General features: G+C 48.6%; 1 protein-coding gene across 1 annotated transcript in view; it reads right to left on the bottom strand.

Annotated features, from left to right (window-relative positions):
* Klhl22 (kelch like family member 22) overlaps nucleotides 1-20,770 on the bottom strand; it is a 44,531-nt gene extending 23,761 nt beyond the window's left edge. Inside the window, exons 1-4 of the mRNA XM_076548429.1 lie at nucleotides 20,669-20,770; nucleotides 15,346-15,607; nucleotides 6,878-7,043; nucleotides 1,024-1,742 (exon numbers count right to left, since the gene is read on the bottom strand). Of these exons, the coding sequence (XP_076404544.1) occupies nucleotides 1,024-1,742; nucleotides 6,878-7,043; nucleotides 15,346-15,572 (1,112 nt within the window). The 5' untranslated portion in view covers nucleotides 15,573-15,607; nucleotides 20,669-20,770. The remainder of the gene's footprint in view (nucleotides 1-1,023; nucleotides 1,743-6,877; nucleotides 7,044-15,345; nucleotides 15,608-20,668) is intronic.
* Between the last annotated feature and the right edge of the window lie 2,625 nt (nucleotides 20,771-23,395).

Genomic DNA, 23,395 nt, shown 5'->3' with positions numbered 1-23,395 from the left:
TAAAGTAAGGCAGGCTGACCTTAGCCCCACAGCAGAGCCCTGTAAGAAAGAAGCTTCCAGGCTTGACCTGAGGGGAGCCAAATTCCGCTCACTGGAGACAGTATCCAGTTACAAAGGAAGTGAGTCATTTCCTTCTTTCTGAATTCTGTCATTCCAACCTTCTAATCACAATGTGTTACAGGCAGGTTTAAGTCTCATTAGTTTGCCAAAGGTGACTGCTTCCTAGGGTCAGGAGACCAGCTGTTCCCTACAACATCATCTCTTGTGGTAGGGACCAGGGATGCACCAAGGTATGATGGAGAGGCCCCTCAAAATCCACTGGTACCTGAGGGCACTGGAGACTTGAACTAACTTGTTCTATCCAAAGAAATGGATCTCTCGGATCATAGCTAGAAGCATCCTGCAGATCAAAGCAGTCCACAAACTCCCTCAAGAAAAGCCACCTCCTCACAGTATCTACTGAGTGCATTCTCATCTGACTACAGGACCAAGGGGGAATTTAGCAAAGGCTCAATGATGCTTACTGGTCCTTCCCACTCCTCTGTACTCAGACGTGGGCTCCAGCAGGCAGCATCTGGAAGACATCCTGGCTGGCAGTTTGGAGAAAAGGAGCAGAGCCCACCAGCAAGGAACTTGAAAACAGATCCTGAAGATCTAGACTGAAGATGGCAGGAGCAGCTAGCCCCGCCCACACAGCACTCTCCAGCATGCTCCCTGAGCAGAGGCAGCCAAGGTAACCCGCTGCAGACAGCTGGGCTTCAGGACAGCAGGGACAGAGGGGCAACACAGCAATTCTGATGCCCTTTTTTCTTATCTCACTGTGGTCCGCTTTCTCTGAATTCATCTGGACATCAAACAGGTATGCCCAGAGAAGCTGTAACATTCATGTAAAAAGCAATGCAGGAACCAGGCCTGGAGTGATGCGCCCTTCATAATGTGTCCCCTGAGCAGCCCACATAACCCACAAATCCTGCACCAGGGAGTTGTCTAGTGACAAAGGCAATGATCAATGCCCTTTCCTACCTCCAGCATCGGGACTCAGCGCGGAATCCTTGGACGTTATTGTCCCCGCCAATCAAGTACACGAAGTTGTTGAGCACCGCAATGCCCTGGTTGGACATTCGGGGAGCCAGAGAGGCAGTGAAGTGTTTCCACTCTCCCAAGAGGGGATTCAGGTACTTGGCCTGGTCACTTAGGATTGTAGATGGTGTGGAGTGAATGCCCCCAAAGCCCACAACACACTGGAAGTCTGAGCGAAGCTCTGTCTGTGGGCCCTGGAGGCTGGGCTGCAGGCTCTCATTGCGGTGGTACATAAGGGCGCTGGCCACCGTCTCCCTCAGTGGGCTGGGACCAAGCTTGTCGTGCAGCCGCTGGAGGACCTCAGCTTCCATCAGGGGAAAACGCACAGTCTCTAGGAGCTTGGGGGGCTCATGCAGTGAGATCTGGTCAGCCTGCACCTGCTCCAGGGAGTAATGGTAGAGCAGGGCCCCTTCATACACCTCAGTCTCACAGGAAACCTCCAGGCGATTGCTGCTGAGGAGGGAGTAGACCTTCTCCAAAGGAAGCTGGCGGTACTTGTCAGTTCTTGAGAAGGCCACAAAGTTTTTGAGGATGTAGGTGTCCAGCTGCTGGGTCAGACGGTTCAGATCAAAGAGCTCTGCCAAGCGGTAGACATCGAGGATGTTCTCCTCGTCTACCCACGACATGAGGAAGTCACAGCAGAAGTGAATAATTTCTGGGATCTGTAAAGAGAAGGACACCCACTCAAGCCTGAGCTGGAGAACTGCATCTGGGTATAGAGACGGGGTTGGGGATGCAAAGTGGAATCTTCCCTCGCCTGGTCCCAACCTTTACTGACACGAAAATGGGATTTCTTGCAGGCTTAGTTTAAAGCCTGCCCTGGAAACACAGGGCATGTTCTTAACCTCTCAGTGTTAGGATCCTGCCCTCACTCCTGCACATGCGCAGCTTGGGGACTTGCGGCTAATGGCTAACGTCACCAGCAGGCGCTGGCAACTATGTACGCACAGCATGGTCACAATCTGCGCCTTAAATGCCGGACACAGACCCCCACCCTCTCTCTCTGTTCTCTGCTCTCTCTCTTTGCTCTGCTCCCTCCCCGCTTCTCTCTCTCCAGCCCTGACTCTCCCCCCTACCTTTCCCTCTGAATAAAGCTCTAAAAACTAACACTGGGTTCTGTCATGACCGTGACCTTTCCATGCGGTAATCAGCACCGCCACCAGCCCCATTTATCTTTCACAGAGCCCCGATCCTCATTTATAAAACAAGGAAAAAGTAGGGAGGGAGGGATGAGAGTGTGAACACTTTAGCACAGACAGGATTTTTGATATATATCACCTGCTTTTAGATAAAAATGTGTGCGGGAAAGGAAGCAGGACATGTCACAGACTGTCAGTGTTTGGAAGGAACCTGAGGCTATTCCCTGATGCTGGTACTCTCTAGAAGAAATATTCCTGGCTCTTTTCTCCTGCCCGAGTTCTCTGGACCAGGCCCGGCAGGCCCACTTACCACTGTACTTAGAACTGTCAGCAAGGCATCTCCAGATATTCACCAGAGACCAGACCCAGATTCAGAATTCCTGAAAAACTGTCAAACCATCCTGGGGCCTCTGCCCGAGCTGAAAGACCCACTCAGCTCTAGAGGGTGCAGGATTCCCAGGTGGCAGCATCACCTGTCCCTAGCTCCACCGAATCACCGGATCACCGGAGGGAGGGAAGGCAGGCCAAAGAGGCACTGAGTGCTACAGGCCACAGGACTATATTGTAAGAACTCAGCTGGTTACGGCAAAGCCACTACCTGAAGGGATCAAGGAATTCCTCAGAAGAAGCCAAACCCCAGGGAGCATTTGGTGCTATTTGGCTCGTTGTATATCAGCTGTCTCTGTTATGAATGTCATGTGTGCCTTCGTGGCTTTCCTAAGAATTACTAACAGTGTGGACTGATCACTCTCTGGACATACACATTCAAGGTATTTGGAGAACAACCTCAGGAAAGACTTCCTTCCCTCAGGCCCATCCGTTTCTCCCCTTTCAGCACTGGAATCAGATCTCTCCCTTAGCCACATTCAAGGACTAACAGGAATAACAGTCCAGACCACCACATAATAAGTCTTCTGACTTAAGGTAAATTCCACATGAAGACACCGCCTAGGTCAGGTGGACCTTAAGTAATAGCTTCACACAATTTAGTTCGGACCCTCCTTCCTTTTTTTTTTGTTTTGGTTTTGTTTTTTGTTTTTGTCCGTCCCCCCCCCCCCCACACACACACACAGTTTCTTTGTGTAGCTTTGTGCCTTTCCTGGAACTCACTTTGTGGACCAGGCTGACCTTGAACTCAGACATCCACCTGCCTTTGCCTCTCAAGTGCTGGGATTAAAGGTGTGTGCCACGATGTCAGCTTTACATCAGTTTATAGAATAAAACTATTTGTGTAAGCTGGGCAGTGGTGGCACATGCCTTTAATTCCAGCACTTGTGGGGCAGAGGCAGGCAAATCTCTGTGAGTTTGAGGCCAGCCTGGTCTACAAATCAAGTTCCAGGACAGCCAGGACTGTTACACAGATAAACCCTGTCTCGAAAAACCAAAAACAAACAAACAAAAACCACAAAAACAAACTATTTGTGCAGCATTTAATTGATATACTATTACAGCAATCTAGAGATAATCTAAGGTGTACAAGGAGCATAGGAACATAGGTGTACATAGGAAAGTTACATACCAATGATACTCCATTGGTCTATAGACCTTTGGATTTTGATATCCACAGAGTCCTGGAACCAGTTCTCTGAGGGTACCACAACTATCTATCTATGACTCGATTAGAATTACCAACATATTAACCACTGTATACAGAGAAATTCTGCTAATATTTAAAGTCTATCAATAAATGTTTAGAATTTTTTTTAAATTAAAAAGATAACTCATGTTTCTTGCGAGGTGATATGCTAAGGGCTGAATAGACACCTACAAATGATCAGAGAAATACATCCCCATGTTGGGTTCTTCAGGGTGCTCTGTAGTTCCTGAACATCTTCATTTTCCATGTTTAATTCCCTAGCCAGCTCTTCTAGTCCTCTTTTCCCTAAAACACTCTTCTGCCTGGGCCTGAGCGAGGAGAGATGAGTAGTGCCGTCCTGGCAATGAACCACCCTCTTGCACCAAGCCTTCTCATTTCCCCATCCTCGGGCCTCTGGTCTGTTTTCATGGCCGTGTGGCTCTGCTGGGCAGAGTGATACACAGACACAGCTGAAGCCCACCTAGTACAGGATCCCCGCCAGCCAGACTCAGAATGGAATGCACTTGCCTAGAGCAAAGCAACAGGCCGATTTTGCTTAGGTTCAGACCCAAGACTCTGGGGACTGTAGATGTAACCAACCGTCTTATTAAATAAGAAACACAGAACCAATGTAAAAGAGAAAGCCAAGAGGTCAGAGCTCAGAGCTAAAACCTCACCCTTCCTTACACACAGGAAGTAGGTCTCTTTCGGGGAGCTAGGAGCACCGCAGGAGGAAGGGTTTCTCTTTTACATTGGTTCTGTGTTTCTTATTTAATAAGACGGTTGGTTACATCAGCAGGGGACACTGAGTCACCAGGTCCACTGCAGGACACAGCAGATGGGGGCAAACCGCCAGCCGCAACCCCCAAACTCGACCTGCAGACTCATGGCGTTCTGTCAGGTAGAACTTCCTTACAGCAGTGCTGCACGGTCACACTGCTGCTTGCTCTCCCCCACCTCCCCCTTCTTCCCAACATGCCTATCATGCAGCTGATGGTGAGGAACGCTATCCCTCTCCAGCTTGACTTGGTTCAGCTTACCCAATGGACCTTGCCCCGTCTTCCCACTCATGGCCTTCCTTCTGTGGGACTGAGCAATGTGTCCCCCTCTGAAGAAGCAGCTGGGCCCCTCTCCAGCCTCTTTGCTGACCCCAGTGGGGAGACTGGGGTTTCTTCAACAGCCACCCTCTGCCCTCCGGCTCTGGAGTAGCCGGGCCTATTCACTAGACAGGTCACTGGGGCCAGCTGCCTTGCCTTGCCGCCCCATGGACCTCCCAGGGCCCTTTGTTGAAGGGATCCACCAGTGTTCGTCCTCCTCCTAGTCTTTTCCCATCCCTTCCAACTGTTTCACCGGAAAGTTCGTTTGGGACTTTTTATTTAAGGAAACAAAATAAAAAGAAATCTATAAATATGTATTTTACTTATTTTTCAAAAATTTAAAGATTATATGTGTACGAGTGTTTACCTACAGGAGAACCTAGGTTCAATTCTCAGGTGGTTCACAACTACCCCTAACTCAACTCCAGGAGATCTGATGCCTTTTCCTGGTATCTTCAGGTCCCAGGCAAATCACCCATAAGGGGAGGGAGGAGCGATGGCACACGCCTCTAATTCTAGCACTTAGGATTCGAGGCCAGCCTGGTCTACAGAGCGAGTTCCAGGACAGCCAGGGCTACAAAGAAACCCTGTCTCACAAAACAAAAAACACTCATATACATAAATCTAAAAAAAAAAAATTGTTATTTTAAAAAGATCAGTTGCTGCTCTTCCAGAGGACCTGGGTTTGGTTCCTACTATCCACATAGATGCTAAAAACATCTGTAACTCCAGTTCCAGTTCCAAAATCTGATGTCAGCCTCTTCTGCCAGAATGAGGCATGCACACGGTATACATACATACATAATAAAGAAACGAGGGAAGGAATCGTGCACTATGGTACATGTCTGTAGTACCAGGTACTCCAGAAGCTGAGGCCAGACTGTGAATTTAGGCCTGTGTATGGTTAACATAGTAAGACAGGACAGGGGAGGGGAGGGGAGGGGACGGGAGAGAAGAGAAGGGGAGGGGAGGGGAGGGGAGGGGAGGGGAAAAAAGAGTGGACAAACACAGCTGATACACAGGAAAGACGTACTCTGTGCTGAAGGTCAGAGGATTCTCAAAGTTGTTAGACATCACACACACATGCCTCGGGGTTGGCCAACTTGTGATGTTTTTCCTAGCAAGGCAATCAGGCCAGGAGAAGGAAGCAGCAGAGAAAGAAAGGGCAAGCTGGACACATGGGTTCACGCCTGGAAGCCCAGCACTCTGGAGGCTGAGGCAGGACTGCCATAAGATTAGCCATCCCGGCTACACACATTCTAGGCCAGACTAGTCTATACTGAGACTGTTTCAAAAAATGGAAAGGGGGGAAGGGCTGCTGGAGAGACAGCTCAGGAACTGAGAGCACTGGCTGCCACAGAACACCCAGGTTTGATTCCCGACACCCACCCACACGGCAGCTCACAACCATCTCTAACTCCAGTGTCGGGGGACCCAACACCCTCTTCTGGTCTCCACAGGAACTGCACACGTGTGACATATGAAATACAGGCATACAGGGAAAACACTCATACACATAAAAAACCATTTTAAAAAAAAGGGGGGGCTGTAGGTGGCCCAGCAGTCACGAGTGCTCCTTCAGAGAGCCTGGTTCAAATCACAGGACTGTACATGGCCCGAACCATGCAAAACTCCAGTTCCAGGGGAGCCGATTGCCTCTTCTGACACCCTCAGGTACTAAACACACACATGGTGTAGTACACATCATATATGCAGGCAAAATGCTCATACTCATAGAAGAAACAAATCTCTTTTCTAAAGTAGAAAAAGAGTCAAGGGCAGAGGAGGAGGACAGGCCAGGGCATTTGGAGCCACTCTGAGTCCATGCCCAAGGCTCAATGCCAAGGTACCCTCCCCGTTCCATGTTTCGCCTCATTACTTGGTATTCTTGCCCTCTTGACCTACCTCCTACCAGCAGCCATCACAGGTATCTGGGGAAGCCCCCCTCAGGTATGAGTCTTCTTGTTCAACAAGGCAACTCTCACCTGAAGTTGGCAGGCAGCAACCAGGGTCTCCTGCACATTGTTCAGGCTGAGCTCTAGTTCAGAAGTGTAAATGAAATGCAGGATTTGGCACATGGCATTGTAAGACACACCGTGGATCAGGACCTCTTCCTGCTCCATCTCCTTCAATCCCCCAGCAAACATTCCTCTGTAAGGCAAAAAGACACAGGCATTGAGAGTGACTCAGTCAGGACTTCAGCATTCAGAGGGACTAAGAGCCAGTGGTGGGGTTGGCCGGACGACAGTCTGCATGCCCAACACTGGCTGCTCTGTGCCCTGAATAACAGATGGCAAAGGGGGGTCAGTATATAGAAGGAGCCTGATCAATTGGGCAGCCGTCCTGGGGTCCTCGACTCCCAAACACGGCCCTGGCCCCTCCACGCCCTTCCCGGGAGCAGTGCCTCGTGTGCCTGCTCACACCTACCAGTGCAGTTCTCAGGCCAGACAGCAACCAGAGGCAGCTTCCAAAGAATGTGCTAATAGCAAATCGTAAGAGCCGAGAGTCACTGCATTACATGTATTTAATAGAAAGATGAGAAAATTAGGGGGACACAGAAGGGGAAAAATCATTCCACATGGGTTCCAGTTTGCCTTTCCTGTTGACAGAGCATCAAGAAGCTTCAATGTAACCAGTAAGGCAAACTTATCTACAGAGGTATTTTGTTTTCCTAAGGACATCCCAAACAAGACATTAAAAACAAGCAGGCCAGGTGTGGTGGTGCACACCTGATGTGGTGGTGCACACCTGATGTGGTGGTGCACACCTGATGTGGAATAATCCTTTTGTACACTGTGAAGACCTGTCACTCAGACTGTTTGGTGAAAGGTGGATTGCCCAGTAGCCAGGCAGGAATTATAGGCAGGACAACCAAACTAGGAGAGTGATGGGAAGAAGGGCGGAGTCAGGGGGACACCAGCCAGCCACTGAGGGAGCAGAACTTGTAGAAAATGAAGTAACAAGCCATAAGCCATGTGGTAAAGCATAGATAAGAAATATGGGCTAATTTAAATGTAAGAGTTAGGTAGTAACAAGTCTGAGCTATTGACTGAGCATTTATAAGTAATATTAAGTTCCTGTGTTGGTTATTTGGGAGCAGGCAATCAGGACAGGAAAACTCCACCTATACACACCTTTAATCCCAGCACTTGGGCAGTAGAGGTGAATGGATCTCTGTGAGTTGGAGGCCAGCCTGGTCTACATAATGAGTTTCAGGACAGCCAGGGCTACATAGAAGAAGCCTATCTCAAAAAAACAAAAACAAATAAATGAATCATGCTTACTTAGGGCAGAATGTTGGAAACCTTGAGTTTAACTATATTAGTACCTCTCTCCCAAAACCTAAACAATGCACCTCATAAAATCATTTTATAATTCCATTTTAAAAAGGAAATTCAAAAAGTAGATGGTAAGCCAGCTCATGTGTTTTTACTTATTTACTTACTTTATGAGAGAGTGCATGTGCACACATGTCATGGTGCATATGGGGAGCTTAGAGGACAATTTGCAGGAGTCAGTCCTCGCCTTCCACATGTGAGTCCCAGGGTCAAATTCAGGCCTTCAGGCTGTGTGGCAAGGGCCATTGTCTGCAGAACTATCTCTCTGGCCAGATTTTTATTTAATTTTTAAGCTTTACTTAAAATTTAAGGTTTATTTGTTCTTAAACTATTGTAGTAAATTATATCCTCTGAGCTACATCACTTAGCCACAAAAATCAAATATGGTGACAATAAAAAAAAAAAATGACACTTAAGCATAACTATACATCTTAAGAAACCCTGTCTTGCCGGGTGGCAGTGGCACATGACTTTAATCCCAGCACTCAGGAGGCAGAGCCAGGTGGATCTCTGTGAGTTCGAGGCCAGCCTGGGCTACAGAGTGAGTTCCAGGATAGACTCCAAAGTTACACAGAAAAACCCTGTCTCAAAAAACCAAAAAAAAAAAAAAAAAAAAAAAAAAAAAGAAAAAAGAAAAGAAAAAGAAAGAAAGAAGCCCTGTCTTGCTGGGCGTGGTAGTGCACACCTTTAATTCCAGCACTCCAGAGGCAGAGGCAGGGCTATACAGAGAAACTCTGGTCTCAAAAAACAAAACAAGAAGAACCCTTGTTTGCTCTTCTCTTCTTCCCTAAGTCCATGACTCAGCCTAACATGTTCTCTGCTTATCTTAACAAACTCACAGTTGGCTTCACTCTGACTCCTCAAACTTTTCCTGTAGCAGTTGTAACTGGAAGGCGGACCCTAAGGAGAAAGGGAACTAACCGTTCCTGCTGCTGATGGCAGTGCCAGGCTTGGCCCCTGGCTATCACTGACAGTAGCTTGGAGGTAAACCACTAAACTTCTGGCATATACATTAAAATTTTTTTCTTGAGATTCTATTTATTTATTTACTTATTTATTTTTTATTTTTTTGAGACAGGGTCTCACTATATAGCTCAACCTGTCCAAGAACTCTCTCTGTAGACCAGGCTGACTTTGAACTCAGAGATCCACCTGCCTGTGCCTCCCAAGTCCTGAGATTAAGGGCAGGTGACACTACCACCCAGAAAGATTGTATCTATTTTTACCTAAGTGCTGCCTGAATGCACATCTTTGCACTATATGGTCCAGTGTCCTCTGAGATCCCCTGGGACTGTAGTTACAGTTGTGAGCTACCATAAGGGTGCTAGGAATTGAACCTGGGTCCTCTACAAGAGCTGAGCCATCTCTCTGGCCTCCTGACATACAAATTTAATGATGACAGAGGAGGAAGACAGGCAGGTAGCTTGGTAGCAGAGTGCTTACCTATAATTAGAATGCACAAAGCCCTAGGTGTCATTTCCAGCACAGAAATGGGAAGGAAAGAGGAAGGTTGGGAGGGAGGGAAGGGGGGACAGAGGGAGGATGATAGTTTTTGGATTGGGAAAATACTGAAATAATGAGAAGGAGCTCAAGAGAGTTTGACTTGAAAGTAACTCACTAGAGTGCTTGGAAAGAGCAGGAGCTGGACACTCTCAGGAAGAGAGACTATCTGAAGAAGTCTCAGTAGAAGATGGCTTCACGATGAGGAGGCAGGCACACAGATTCACGGTTTGGAAGAGCTTTCTGCGCAACACAGCCAACACAAGAGAAGTGATCGAGATGTAAGGTGGGGCAGGCAGAGCCCAGCTGTATCTCCAGGGCAGGACAGAAAGTGTGCTGGAATCTAGTATGGGGAGATGCCGCTGTAGGGGAATTTTTACATAAAGTGCTCTCCCTGGAAAGGAGAGGCTGAAGAATGGGCTGGGGAAAAGGCCGAAAACCAGGTAAACAGGAGGCTCTTGCTCAGGCAAGGACAGTGATGTGGGAGGACTGCAGCTGCAACGCCAGGGTACAGCCAAGAGCCTGCTGACAGACTGACTCCAGGAGCATCTGGAGGACATAAGGCCCTTTGTGCGGCAAAGTGGCTGGGCAACTGGAGGAAAATTCAGGAGGAACTAGTTTAAACAAAATAAGTGGGGGGATCCTACCATGTTACATTAAGACATCCAAGCAGAGATGTAACAGGTCTTTCTTTGGACTGCCAGCTCCCGAATAATGACATGAAGACTTTTTTTTTTTTTAAATTATGAAAGCTTGGCCTTAGCTTAGACTTGTTCCCAACTAGCTCTTAAAACTTAAATTGACCCGTTTATATTAATCTATATTTTGCCACATGGCTCGTTACCTCTCCTCAATACTTCTAACTTCCTCTGTGTCTGTCTGGTGAATCTCCTGCCTCCGTTTCTTTCCCAGAGTTCCTATCTCTCCCTGGAAGTCCCACCTATCCTCTCCAGCCTAGCTATTGGCCATTCAGCTCTTTATTAAACCAATCAGAGTTTAATTGTGCCATAGGCAGGTGAGGAAGGACAGACATCTTCACACAGTGTACAAAAAGCCTATTCCAATATAGAGATATTGATTAGGTACCAAAAGGAAAGAAGAAATAACCAGGACCAAACATGCTTTTATTACTGTAAAGAGTCCAAGCCTACTCCCGAGTCTGAAAACCTACCAAACCCCACCAATCCCTGAGCACAAAACTCCACTAATCCCTGGGCTTGGCTTGAAATCTCACAAATCCCCACCCTAGAAATCTCCTCTCTGGAAAGCTCCGCCCCCAACAAACCTGAGCCTCAGGTTCAGTTCCCCGCTGCTTCTCACCTGAGCAGCGGCAGCCACCCCGTGTGTATCTCTCCTAAGATGTCTGTGTGAGGTTGGTTGTGTACCAGGAGACCTCTCCCTTCAGAGCTGTAACACTTACAGTGACCTTCACCACCGCCGTTACACTACTGTGTGTTGCTAGGGTAGAATCCAAGCTCTCTTGACAGCTTCCTACTGCTGAACTACACCACCAGCCTTAAGATGGAAGACTAAACACAACCAGCAGCTACCTTACCTTTCACTTATATTTTAACTAGGTGACTAATATAACTATAGATTTAAAGATGTAATATCTGATAATATAACTCTGCTACAAAGTATTTCCAGCTAGAAATGGTCAAAGACAGAAGCTGAGATGGCAATATTATTTTTAAAGGTGTCTTCTGCTGGAAGCACAGTCTGAAACATGTATTCATACTGTTTTGTGGCCCTTATGTTATTACCATGTGACAATATTGTGAGATTATTAAAAAAAAAGATCTGAGCCAGTTGGGGCTGCACATGCTTTGACCCCAGTGCTTTGGAAGCAGTGTGGTCTACATTCCACTTCTAGGCTGGCCAAGGATACACAGTCTCCTGCTGCCGCCTCAATAAACAGATAGACAGACAGACAGACAGAGAGATAGTTAAATAATTGATTAAATCCATAAAAAGTTGTGGTGAAATCCCTCTAACACTTGTCTCTTAAGGATGGTTTGCACCCTGATCCACCAGGGTCACCCCAGGGGCAGGTGACTGCATTTTACTCCCCTTTTATTTCAGACACATCTGGGAACCAATTCTTTCCTATCACCATCTAGCATAGTGGTTCTCAACCTTCCTAACACTGCAACCCTTTAATACAGTTCTTCATGCTGTGGTGACCCCCGCCCACCTAAAATCATTTCCATTGCTGCTGTTACGAATCGTATGGTTAGTGTCTGTGTTTCCATGGCCTTGGCGACCCCTGTGAAAGGGTCACTCCACCCCCACAGAGGGTCTCCCACAGGTGGAAACCACTGCTCCAGCAGAACAGCCAGAAGGGAGAGGCTGCTCTTACAAGAGTCTCCGAGGCCCATCCTCACCTTTTAGAAGCAGTAAACAAGTACTGAAGAGGGGATTCGGACGGTTGGACTTTCACGAGGAGACCAGTGGAGCAGCCTTAAAGTTGTGCAGAGTGCAGGGTTGGCACTTTTGGGAGTGATCACCCATGCTGGGGCAGGCTTCTCTTTGTAAAGTCTCTCAATCATTTAGCCAACTCCAACTCAAGTCCATTTAGGTTTATATCACACAATGGATATGGCTCCACCCCTTGTCATACATATCTGATTAATTTCCACAGATGTGGATACTGGGCCGGAAAGTTAACATAGACTCACAACTGAACAGTCCTATTCACCTGATCTCCCGCCACTCCCCATACCAGGCCAGGAACCTGGCCCCACACCATCTACAGACATGCCAGGAGCCAGGAAATACTGGCTCTAATTCTGCCAGCATGAGGAGAAATATTATTATAAATGGAATAAAGAGATTGTATCACACTGTTAAATACCATTTCAGTAGTCTTTCTGAACAATCTAAAATTTTGCTAGTTTTGGACTATAATTATAATCTCTTATCTACTGGAAGAGACAAGTCTTTTCAGGGGCGAGTTAAACTTTCTTCCATCCTTTCTCGAAGATTTCTGACTTGTAGAAATGTGTTGGTAGGGTTTTGTTTTTGTTCTAGTCAAGGTCTTTCTATGCAGCTCCAGCTGTGCTGGAACTTTCTATGTAGACCAGGCTGGCCTTGAACTCAGAGATCCACCTGTCTCTGCCTCCTGAGTCCTGGGTTTTGGCTGAGAATTTGGTTTTTGTTTTGTTTTGTTTAAGACAAGTTAAACTATGTAGTCCAGGTTGTCCTCAACCCTGTGAATGCTGGGACTATAAGTGTACATACAGTACCACGTCTAGCTGTCTATTTTAAGTGTCATCAAATTTATCAGTTTCAATTCTTGTCGTTTTGCGTCAAATTTAGAATGACTTTTCCCTGAGATTATATTAGAAAATACTTCTCCTTATTTTCCTCTAGGTTGTTACTTAAAACTCAGGCTTGGCTGGATGGTCGTGGCGCATGCCTTTAATCCCAGCACTCTGGAGGCAAAGCCAGGCAAATCTTTGTGAATTCCAGTCCAGCCTGGTCTAATGAGTGAGATCCAGGACAGGTTCCAAAGCTACACAGAGAAACCCTGCTGGGGGGTGGGGTAGGGTGGGGGGACGACACGGGACGACACTAGGGCTTGAGGGCTGGAGAGACATTGTAGTGGCAATGATCTGACTCATGAGGACCTGAGTCAGATCTCCAACACACATTAAGAGCTGGCCAACACAACACAGCCTGTAACCCCAGCGATATAGAGCAGAGCTAGAGGACCCCAGGGCTCGCTGGTCAGGTTCAGTTAGAGACTGTTTCAAAAACTGGGATAGGATGAAGAGCAAAGGAAGAAGTCTGAGAGGTTGACCTTTGGCCTCTGCATGGGTGGATACCCACACACACCCGCACACACATCAGTCTGGTGGTGTGGCCCTAACAGAGCACCCGACTGGCATGTGCCAAGACTGCTGAGTTTGAACCTTAGCACCGCAAAACAAAACTGTGGATCACTTGGCATTAATGTTTGTATAAGGCATGGCGCAAGGGTCCAACTTTGTTCTTCTGGTGGCAATGGTGGTATCCACTGTCCCTCCCTTGATTTACAATGTCATTGTTGTCATGGGCAGAGGTCCTGTGATATTTGTGGTATTTCTGAACCTCGTGCTTCTTCTATGTTTCTTTCTCTTTCACAACAGAAGCCGTTTCAAATCTACACACTGATGTCACAGCCAATACAGGACGGGGCTAGCGCCCCCTTCGTTACTGTTGCTCCAACCGTTTTCTGACGGTTGCTTGCTTTTTCTTTTCAAGTTTATAACAAGTTTGTGCAACTTACTCCCAACAAACCCTCCTGGGAACATCATAACACTCAGATTAGTGCACAGCGGCCCTTTCCTTTCTACGTCCAGTTATGCTCCTGTTCTCTTCCAAAGTCCCAGAGACTAAGCACAAGGAAGCTTATTCCCAGATATTCCATGTCCAGCCGGCCTCTTGCCGTCTCTCTGCACTCTGTAGTCTGGACTTTGCAGAGCTGCTGCTGCTGCTGCTGCAGACCCCTCTGCCCAGACCTCCAAGGTGCTGGTAAGAGCAGAAACGGCAGGTCCCTGAGCAGTGTGGGCATGGCTCACACACCCACAACCCAGCTGTCCAGAAGCAGAAGCTGGAGAAAAGCTGCCAGTTTTAAGCTAGCCTAATCCATAAAGGGAGTTCTAGCCGACCTCTTAGACGGCATTTTAATGGGGTGAGGAGCAAAGTGAAATAACGTCTTGAAAGCAGGTATGTAAATATAAGGAGATGGAAAGCAATGTGGCAAAACGTTGGTAATTATCATGTTCATCACACACTATTCTTTCAACTTCCATAGCTTTAAGTCCACAGTAAAATAAAAAGGAAACACACACACACACACACACACACACACACACACACACACACACACACACAAGCTGGGTGTGGTGGGGAGGCAGAGGCAGGCAGATATCTGAGTTGGAGGCCAGCCTAGTCTACAGAATGAGATCTAGGACAGCCAGAGTAACATGGAGAAACCCTGTCTTGAAAACCAAAACCAAAACCAAACAAAACCAAAAAACCCCACATCATTTAAGTCTATCCAGTCATGGTCCAGTTTTGAAAAATGAGAATAGGCCCAGCAGAGAGTCAAACTGAAAGACGAACTCTGAAGACCTCTTCTGTGCTAGGCTGGTTGAGAGCTTTGAAGGAAGGAGAAGACCCAGCCACCTCCAGTGCCAGGGACCCCACTTGGGAAAGGTAGGCCTGCCTGTGATCGTCCTGCAGAAACAGTTACAGGGGAGGGATGCATAAGGGCCTCCTTCCTTGAGGGTCTGGGCAGTTAGTCGATGGTTACTGAGGGAGGGAAAGACAGTTTTTCTTCCTTTCTTTTGTTTGGTGACATTTTCTTAAGTGGTATAGTCACCAGTAAGGTACCAATGTCACTAAAATACCTCACCCAACTCTCCTGCAAGAGACCCTAAAACACTCAGTGGTCACCAAAAACAAACAAAACAAAAATGTAGGAGTACTAGGAGGGAAGAAGAAAGAGGTCACTGGGAGGGAACAAGAGAGAATTAAGGTGACTATGATCAAAACACAATCTATACATGTATGAGAGTGTCATAATGAAACCCATTAACAAAAACATTGAGTAAACACTGGTAGCTTACCTGAAGTAATCACACGATGCAGCTAGCAGAATTCGATGAGCCTCAATGTGTCTCCCCTCTACCACCAGGACAACATCAAAGAGGATCCCACTGTCTCGCAAAGCCAGCAGGCCCCGGAGCAGGGCCTGGGAGTGCTGGCTGCTTCGATAGGTGTTGTTGACGCAGTGGGAGTGGGCGGGCTGTGCTGGCAGCTTGCACAGCTGGGCAAACTCCTGCTCCTCCGCCATCCTGACAGCCACGGCAGCCTCACCACTGCAGTCAGCTGCAAGACAAGGGAGCAGGGAATGGGCGGGTGGGAAGCTGGCATGGTGGCCCAGGCCAAGGGCACTGCCCTGTGGCACCCGCTTCGGTGACTTCCCTGCGATCCCAAAGCCTGCTCCTCCCAGCCGCGGTCCACTTGGCCTTCTGTCTTATACCTGGTCTCTTCACCCACACGGCCTTCATCCTATGAGCCACCCTCAGCACTGCAGGAAAGCAGAAGTGTTCTGAGGCTGGCACGACAACTCACAAATGGAATCCCGGCTACTTGGAGATCACAAACTCAAGGGCAGAAAGTTTAGAGAGACCCGTCTCAAAACAGAATTAAAAAGAGGACAGGGGTGTAGTTCAGTAAAGCACTGGACAGAGAAGAGTTCTGGGAGAAGACTTGAGACAGGATAGAAAGACAGGGACAGTAAAGAGAACATGGGAGAAAAAGCAGCCTCTCACCCCACAATCCGGTTTACTTTTCTGGTTGAGAGTTAAGAAATTCAATGTAAGCTGGGCGGTGGTGGCGCACGCCTTTAATCCCAGCACTCAGGAGGCAGAGGCAGGCGGATCTCTGTGAGTTTGAGGCCAGTCTGGGCTACCAAGTGAGTTCCAGGACAGGCACCAAAACTATACAGAGAAACCCTATCTCGAGAAAAAAAAAAAAAAAAAAAAAGAAAGAAGGAAATTCAATGAAACTGATAAGGCACCAAAAGATAGCCTACAACAATATCCCTTTCCTGAGAAACATCTCAAACAAGAATACTAAAACAAGCCAGACATGGTGACTCAGCCTTTAATCCCAGCACTCTGAGTTTGAGGCCAGCCTAGTCTACATAGCAAACAAGTTCCAGGCCAGCCAAAGCTATACAGTGAGATCCTGTTTCAACAGCAAAAGTGCTGAAACAGCAAAAAAACTTTGCTTAAGGCCACACCTATGTGACCTCCGAGTTTACCGTTATTAGCTCTTCCTTATCCCTAAAGCCAAACAATGCACCTCATTAACACTTTACAATTTCACAATTGTTTTGGTTTTTCCAAGACAGGGTTTCTCTGTGTAGCTCTGAATGTCCTGGAACTCATTGTGTAGACCAGGCTGGCCTCCAACTCAGAGATCCACCTGCTTCTGCCTCCCAAGTACTGGGATTAAAAATGTGCACCACCACCGCCTGGCTCAAAAGGAAAATCTTTAAGAAAAGTAATAAGTAGGTGTTGGAGAGATGGCTCAGTGATCACAAGCACTGGCTACTGGTCTTCTAGGGGATTCGAGGTCAACTTCTGGGACCCACACGGTGCCTTCTGCTGTTTGCAACCCTAGCTACAGAGGGTCCAGTGCCCTCTTCAGGCTTCCACAGGCACCAGGCATGCATGTGGTGCAGACATACATGCAGGCAAAACACCTTACACATAAAATAAAAATAAATCTTAGGCAGGCGGATCTCTGTGAGTTCAAGGCCAGCCTGGTCTATAGAGGGAGTCCTAAGACAGCCAGGGCTACACAGAGAAACCCTGTCTGGAAAAAAAAAATCTTTGGGGGAGGGGGCAGGACTAGAGCTATGGTTCAGTGGTTAAGAGCATGTTCTGCTCTCTTCCACAGGACCAGAGTTCAATTCCCATCACTCCTGTCAAGCAGCTCACAACTGCCTCAGAGGGATCTGAGGTCTATCTCCTGTGGTGTCTGCACTCACGTGCACAGACGTAAACACACACACATATAATTAGTACATATCATTATCTGCAAAGGGAGTCTGAGGCTAACTTGAGCTATGAAACAAAACAAAACAAAACAAAACAAACCCCCCAAACAATAACTAAATATTACCTTACAATACTGGGTGTGGTGGCCCACACCTTCAATCCCAGTACTAGGGTAGGCAGAGGTTGGCGGATCTCTGTGAGTTCCAGGCCAGCCTGGTCTACAGAGTGAGATCCAGGACAGCCAGGGCTATGTAGAGAAGACCCTGTCTCAAAAAACAAAAAAACAACAAAAAAGATTACCTTCTAATAATTTGGCCAGTGTGCTCAAAACTGCAAAACGATTTTAACAGGAACCATAAAAACCTAAGAAAGCCGGGGGTGTGGGGGGTGGGTTGGGGGGGGTGGCGCATGCCTTTAATCCCAGCACTCGGGAGGCAGAGGGAGGCGGATCTCTGTGAGCTTGAGGCCAGCCTGGGCTATAGAGTGAGTTCCAGGACAAGCTCCAAAGCTACACAGAGAAACCCTGTCTCGAAAAACAAAAAAACCTAAGAAAGCCAAGCCTACTACAAATATCCCTTTGCCAACACACACACACACACACACACCAGCAACAATAAATGAGCAAAACGTAAAGATATATTTTTATTTTTGTGCACTATGTATGTGTGAGCCCTCAGAGGTCAGAAGGTGTCGGCTCCTCTGGAAGGCAGTTTGTGAGCCATCGGCTGAGGTGCTGGGAGCAGACTCCGGTCTTCTGTCAGAGCACTAAGTACACAACTACTGAGCCATTTCACCAGCCCCAAATATGTCTACTGTAAAGTAAAAACAGGTGCTAACACAAACTAGCCCAGAAAGGCTCCTTACGACAGTAGGGGCACAGCCTCCCCACCACCCACCTCCTCTTCTGGACCTCTGCAGCCGCCCATCACACATGTTCACGTCTGCTCCATCTGGATCCTGGCTGCAGGACTCTATTGGCTTATCCACACTTTCTTTCTGCCCTGAACTGGGTACTTTCTCACAAGGCCCTAGAGAGGGTTAGAGCTGTGTGTCCCACCATCCATGTCTCCAAGCCTGGAAACTCTGCCCCACAAGGCCTCCTCTCTGACCTCTTCCTTCCATCCATCCATTTCCCCAGGACATGAGAATCCCTTCCAGCTGGTCTGTTTTTGTCCATCGTAGACTACATTTTCTATCTGAAACCTCTTAGCCTCAATGACTGCCCCCGCCCCTGGTTAGGGTTTCTCTGTATAGCCTTCGCTGTCCTGGAACTCACTGTGCAAACCAGGCTGGTTCCACCTGCCTCTGCCTCCCGAGTGCTGGGATTAAAGGTGTGCACCACCACCGCCCAGCCTCTTTTCCTTTTTAAGCCTATGTTTTCTAAGCTCCTTTGGTCTTGACTCTTCTCCTGGATCTTGCATAGCCATTCCCTTATTCTTCCATGGTCAGTTTGGAGTCAGAGCATAGGAATGTTGTTCCAACAGATTTCCCTCTCACCTCATTCTCTCCAGACTCTTCTGTCAGGATGGTCAGGAGACCAAAAATGCACCTATGACACCCATCATAATCTGCATAGGACCAGGTTTGTCTCTCATAATCCTATTCTGGCCATGACCACGCTGATCACATCTACCTGGCACCTTCTTATAATCTCAACAAACATGCTCTGCTGGTGAACCTGTCTTCTCTACCCTTGACAGCCTGTCTCACAAGCATCTCAGGGCTAGTTAGTTCCTATGGCTACACCTATCAGATTCTGGGTACGTGGCTGCTACCTCCAAACCTCAGCTTCCTCACCACAACAAACTACGGAGTCGGGAGGGCTTCCTCATCTGTGGATGACTATGAGGACTAATTCCCTTAATAGACACCGACTCGCGCCGCACCATGTGTGCAGGGATGGGGTTCCACAGCTGTGAGCTGAGCAGCCCATCTGCCCTTGTGGAAAGCGATAGAGATCATCTACTTCCTAAACAGCCACCACAAGAACAAGTGCAGTAAAACAGGATGACTACTCCCCTGGGCAAAGTACATTGGCTAAGACCAAGAAAAGGAATTCAGCATAACACCCAAGGTCTCTGGTATAGCCAGACATAATGGCACAAGCCTGACTCCAGCACGCAGGAGTACTGATAAGAGAGGACGTTTGAAGCCAGCCTGGAATATGTAGAGACTTGTCATAAACAAATAATGTAAGAAGTTAGAGCCAGAGTTAGAGAAAAGGTTCAGAACAACTAAGGGCGCACATTATTCTCGCAGAGAACTGGAGCTTGGTTCCCAGCCCTCTATCAGGTGGCTCAGTTCCAGGGGTCCGGACGCCCTCTGCTGGCATCCAGAGCACCTTCACTCAGGCACACATGCACAGACACCTTTTTTCCTTAAAGACAGAACATGGAGACGCTGGTGACCGCAAATCTATAATATTCTTCCCGCTTTCCATTAGCTTCTGTTTATAACTTCATGCCCCTCCTAGAGTCCACCCTGCAAACATGTTTTACTTATGGGATCCTATTGGATCCTGTCAAGACATCTGGTTTTCCTCCCGTTGTTTGCTATTGAAAACAGTTGGGCACTGAAAATGATTTTAGAGGAATCTTCAACTTATCGTTTACTGAAAAGGCATCCTCGACCCACCCACCCCAATCTTCAGCAGTAAGTACACCGCAAGATGTGCAACAAAAGAAAAACCAGCAGCTTGGAAAGCGCAGAGGAGGGAGTCTCCAAGGGGTGCTGACGTGCCCCGTGGCTTGTTTCCCGAGGCGCAGACTAGGAGCATCTCAGAGCTCCGCCTGACCCTGGAAGCAGCCGCGGGCAGACGGTGGCCCCGTCGCGCCCCGCCCGGTCTGTTCGTTCGGCCTGGCAGGATCCAAAAATGATCTAAACTAGTACAACCCGGTGATTCTGCACTGACAGCGCGAACTCTCGGGCTTCTCTCGGCCACCGCAGCCGCGGCCGCGAGTCTGAGGTCACGCCAGGCGCGGCAGCCAGGCCCGCCCTGGCGCCTGTTGCAATCCCTGCTCGCGTAGCCTCGAGGGTCGGGGACTGGCCGGAGGCCACACTCGGACCCGCGGCCCGCGACACAGCCTGGCCGACCGGGCTGAGACGGCCGCGGCCCGCCTCATCCGCGCGAAGGCCTCGGCCGCCCGCACCACGGCGCCAAGCTCGCGCCGGAGGCCCGGGGGTCGCCCGGCCGAGCCCCCGCCACGTCAGGCAGTCGCCCGCGCCCGCCCCGGACGCCCGCGGCACTTGGCCCGGCTCCCGCCCCCGCTCCCTGCCCCGCCGCCGCCGCCGCCGCCGCCCCCGCTCCCTGCCCCGCGTGCAGCGCGAGCTCGGCCACGCAGGCCGGCCGGGCCCACTCGGTACACGCCTCGCAGCTGACCTGGTGCTGCCGCAAGCCGAGGCCGCTCTCGCAGCAGGCGGGAGGCCGGAGGCGGGGGCGGAGCCTCACCGTCACGTGGGACACCGCGCAGGCGCAAGGGGACGTGCGGGAGGGGGGCGCCGGCGGGGCGGGGCGAGGCTGCAGAGCCGGCCGGCCAGGGGTGGTCTGCTGCGGTGTCGCTGGGTGCCTTTTGGAGGTGCAAATCTGTGCCCTTCTTTTTCCCTTTCTCCTTGCCTCGTTCTCACGCTCACTCGTTCTCTCATTCATGCTTCTTCGCTCGCTCGCCTCTTCACACCCATTCATTTTCCATCTCACTCATTGCCTCCTTGCACTCACTCCCGTTTCCAAGCATTCATTTACTCATCCCTTACTGTCCTTACCTCATTCATTCCTCCTTCTTCCATCCACTTCCCCCTTCCCACCGTCACTCGTTTCCTCGTCCTCCCCGCATCACTTCATTCACTTCTTTTTTTTTTTTTTTTTTTTTTTTTTTTTTTTTTTTTTTTTTGGTTTTTCGAGACAGGGTCTCTCTGTGTAGCTTTGCACCTTTCCTGGAACTCACTTGGTAGCCCAGGCTGGCCTCGAACTCACAGAGATCCGCCTGGCTCTGCCTCCCGAGTGCTGGGATTAAAGGCGTGCGCCACCACCGCCCGGCTCTTCATTCACTTCTTATTCACTTGTTTCCCCTCGCTCCTTCCTTGCCACCCTCTCTCAGTCGCTCTGTCTTCCTTTCCTTCCTTCCTTTATTGTCTGGGTTCCTCCCTCTGTCTCTTATTCCCTCACTTTCTTATTCACTGGCCCAGGCATTCTCTCCCTTCTTTCTCCTCCGTTGTACTTTTCTTGGACGGACTAGAAGGTCCCTCGCTCATGGTCGCCTGTGGAGAGTGTAGACGAGCAAAGGCTTTATGAACAAGTGTTGATTTTCTTCTTTTCTGAGACTCTGGAGTAAACCAGGTTCCCAATCCCAAAACTTAACTGTCCGGAGGAGTCTTTTGTCACCCACATGCTCTGCCTCACCCCCAGGAGGACCACGCTCAGGGGCACATACCTGTGGCAACACCCAAGAGTAGATCTGTAGAGCCTTCTTACAGATGGGAGCAAGTTGTGGGGGCTCACACTGTAGTTGAAATGTCGAGAATGAAAGGCACTGTAGAGGATTGCGGTTGCAAGCGTGGCTCCTCATGAAAAGGGAGGGGAGAAAGAAGAAGAAAATAAGAGAAAGAGAAGAGGCACCCGATGGAGGTAGAATTCTTACCCATCAAGGCTCCCTGAAGCAGATGTCTCCAGCTGTGTTAGTGAACACTTTCAAATAGTGAACAAAGTATTCTAGCAAGGAGATGCCGTCAGCAAATATATGGGCATGAGAGCCAACAAAGAATGAGAAGAAGGGGATAAAACACACCCAATCACCCACGAGAACGTTCCAGAAGTAAGGAATAGGAGAATAGGAAGAGATCTCTAAATCCAGGCTATAGAACTAGTTTATGTAGGATGAAGTTCTTCCCACCCCAAAAACCTAAACTCCCTTTGGTCTCTGGATTTGAAGGGAAGATTCTCTCTTTCCCTTTGTCGTACAACAGTTTCCTCCAAGACTGAAGCATTCTATCCTTCAGAGAAGATCCTTAAGCAGGAAGGTTAAATTAAAAATTAAAAAAAAATAAAAATAAAAACTTAAAATAGCTTCAGGAAGTCCCTGAAACTGACCAGATTCACTAGGCCCCTCTGAAGTGTTAATCTAATTTATTTTATCAATAAAAAATCAAGAGTCAGATATCAGGGTAAAAACCTGAAAAATCAGAGAAGCAGCCACAGTCGCCTCCCACCTCTGTGGTTCCTCCAACCAAAAGGGCCGAGATCCTCCATCTCCCCTGCCTTACTACTTCTTGTCTCCTCTGTCTCCAGTCCTCCAAACCTCTATGGTTAATTTGGTCAGCTACTGGCTGGCCCCACCCTCTGACTCCAAGCAAGCTTTATTTGTCAGAACACAATCAAAATGTCACACAACACCCCTCCCTGCCAGAGTAAACAAGAAAAGCTGAAAGTCCTTCTCAGACAGGTGAGGCTGAGCTGCACAAAGACTGAGGAGAGGAAAGCCGCAAAGCGGACGCAGACCAGAGCCGCAAAGCGGAGGCAGACCAGAGCAGCTGCCTGAACAAAGAGGAAACCCGGAAGAGACTTAGACCAACTGAGACGACTGGGAAGGACACTGCAGCCTGCTCACCTTCTTCCCACAGGCTGTCAGCTGGGCAGGTCCCCAGCTCTGTGAGCTGTCACCCATGCAGGTCGATGACGCAGCTGTCTCTGAGTCGTTTCTGCTCCTGTAAGCAACCCCTCACCCATATTTCTGTAAGTAGCCCCAATAAAACTCATCGGTTCACCAGGTTGGGCTTTGGTGGTACCCGTACTTTGGTCTGTCGTGCGATCCCTGTCTGGAATGAGCAGACGTGTGTTGTCTTCCCAGGAAGTTTTGTCACACAACACCCTTCAAGAATCCACTATGGCTGCCAATGGCTATGACAGTATATCTCTTCTAAGGAAGCTCCTCTTTGGACCTGAAGACCTTCTCTTCCCCTTTAGGACCCCTCCCCCAATAAAGCTCTTCTGAAGGGTAATGTGTGTCCATTCTTTTTCATAAAACATCCAGTGACAAACCAAAGTAAGAGTTCCACCGAAATCCACGTTTATGAACCAATATGTTTGTTAGGCTTATTTATAGGAGCCATTTAT

Source organism: Peromyscus maniculatus, chromosome 12 (assembly GCF_049852395.1).
Source record: "Peromyscus maniculatus bairdii isolate BWxNUB_F1_BW_parent chromosome 12, HU_Pman_BW_mat_3.1, whole genome shotgun sequence".
NCBI lineage: Eukaryota > Metazoa > Chordata > Mammalia > Rodentia > Cricetidae > Peromyscus > Peromyscus maniculatus.
Note: the sequence above shows the minus strand (reverse complement) of the source record. Positions and strands in the feature narration are given on the sequence as shown.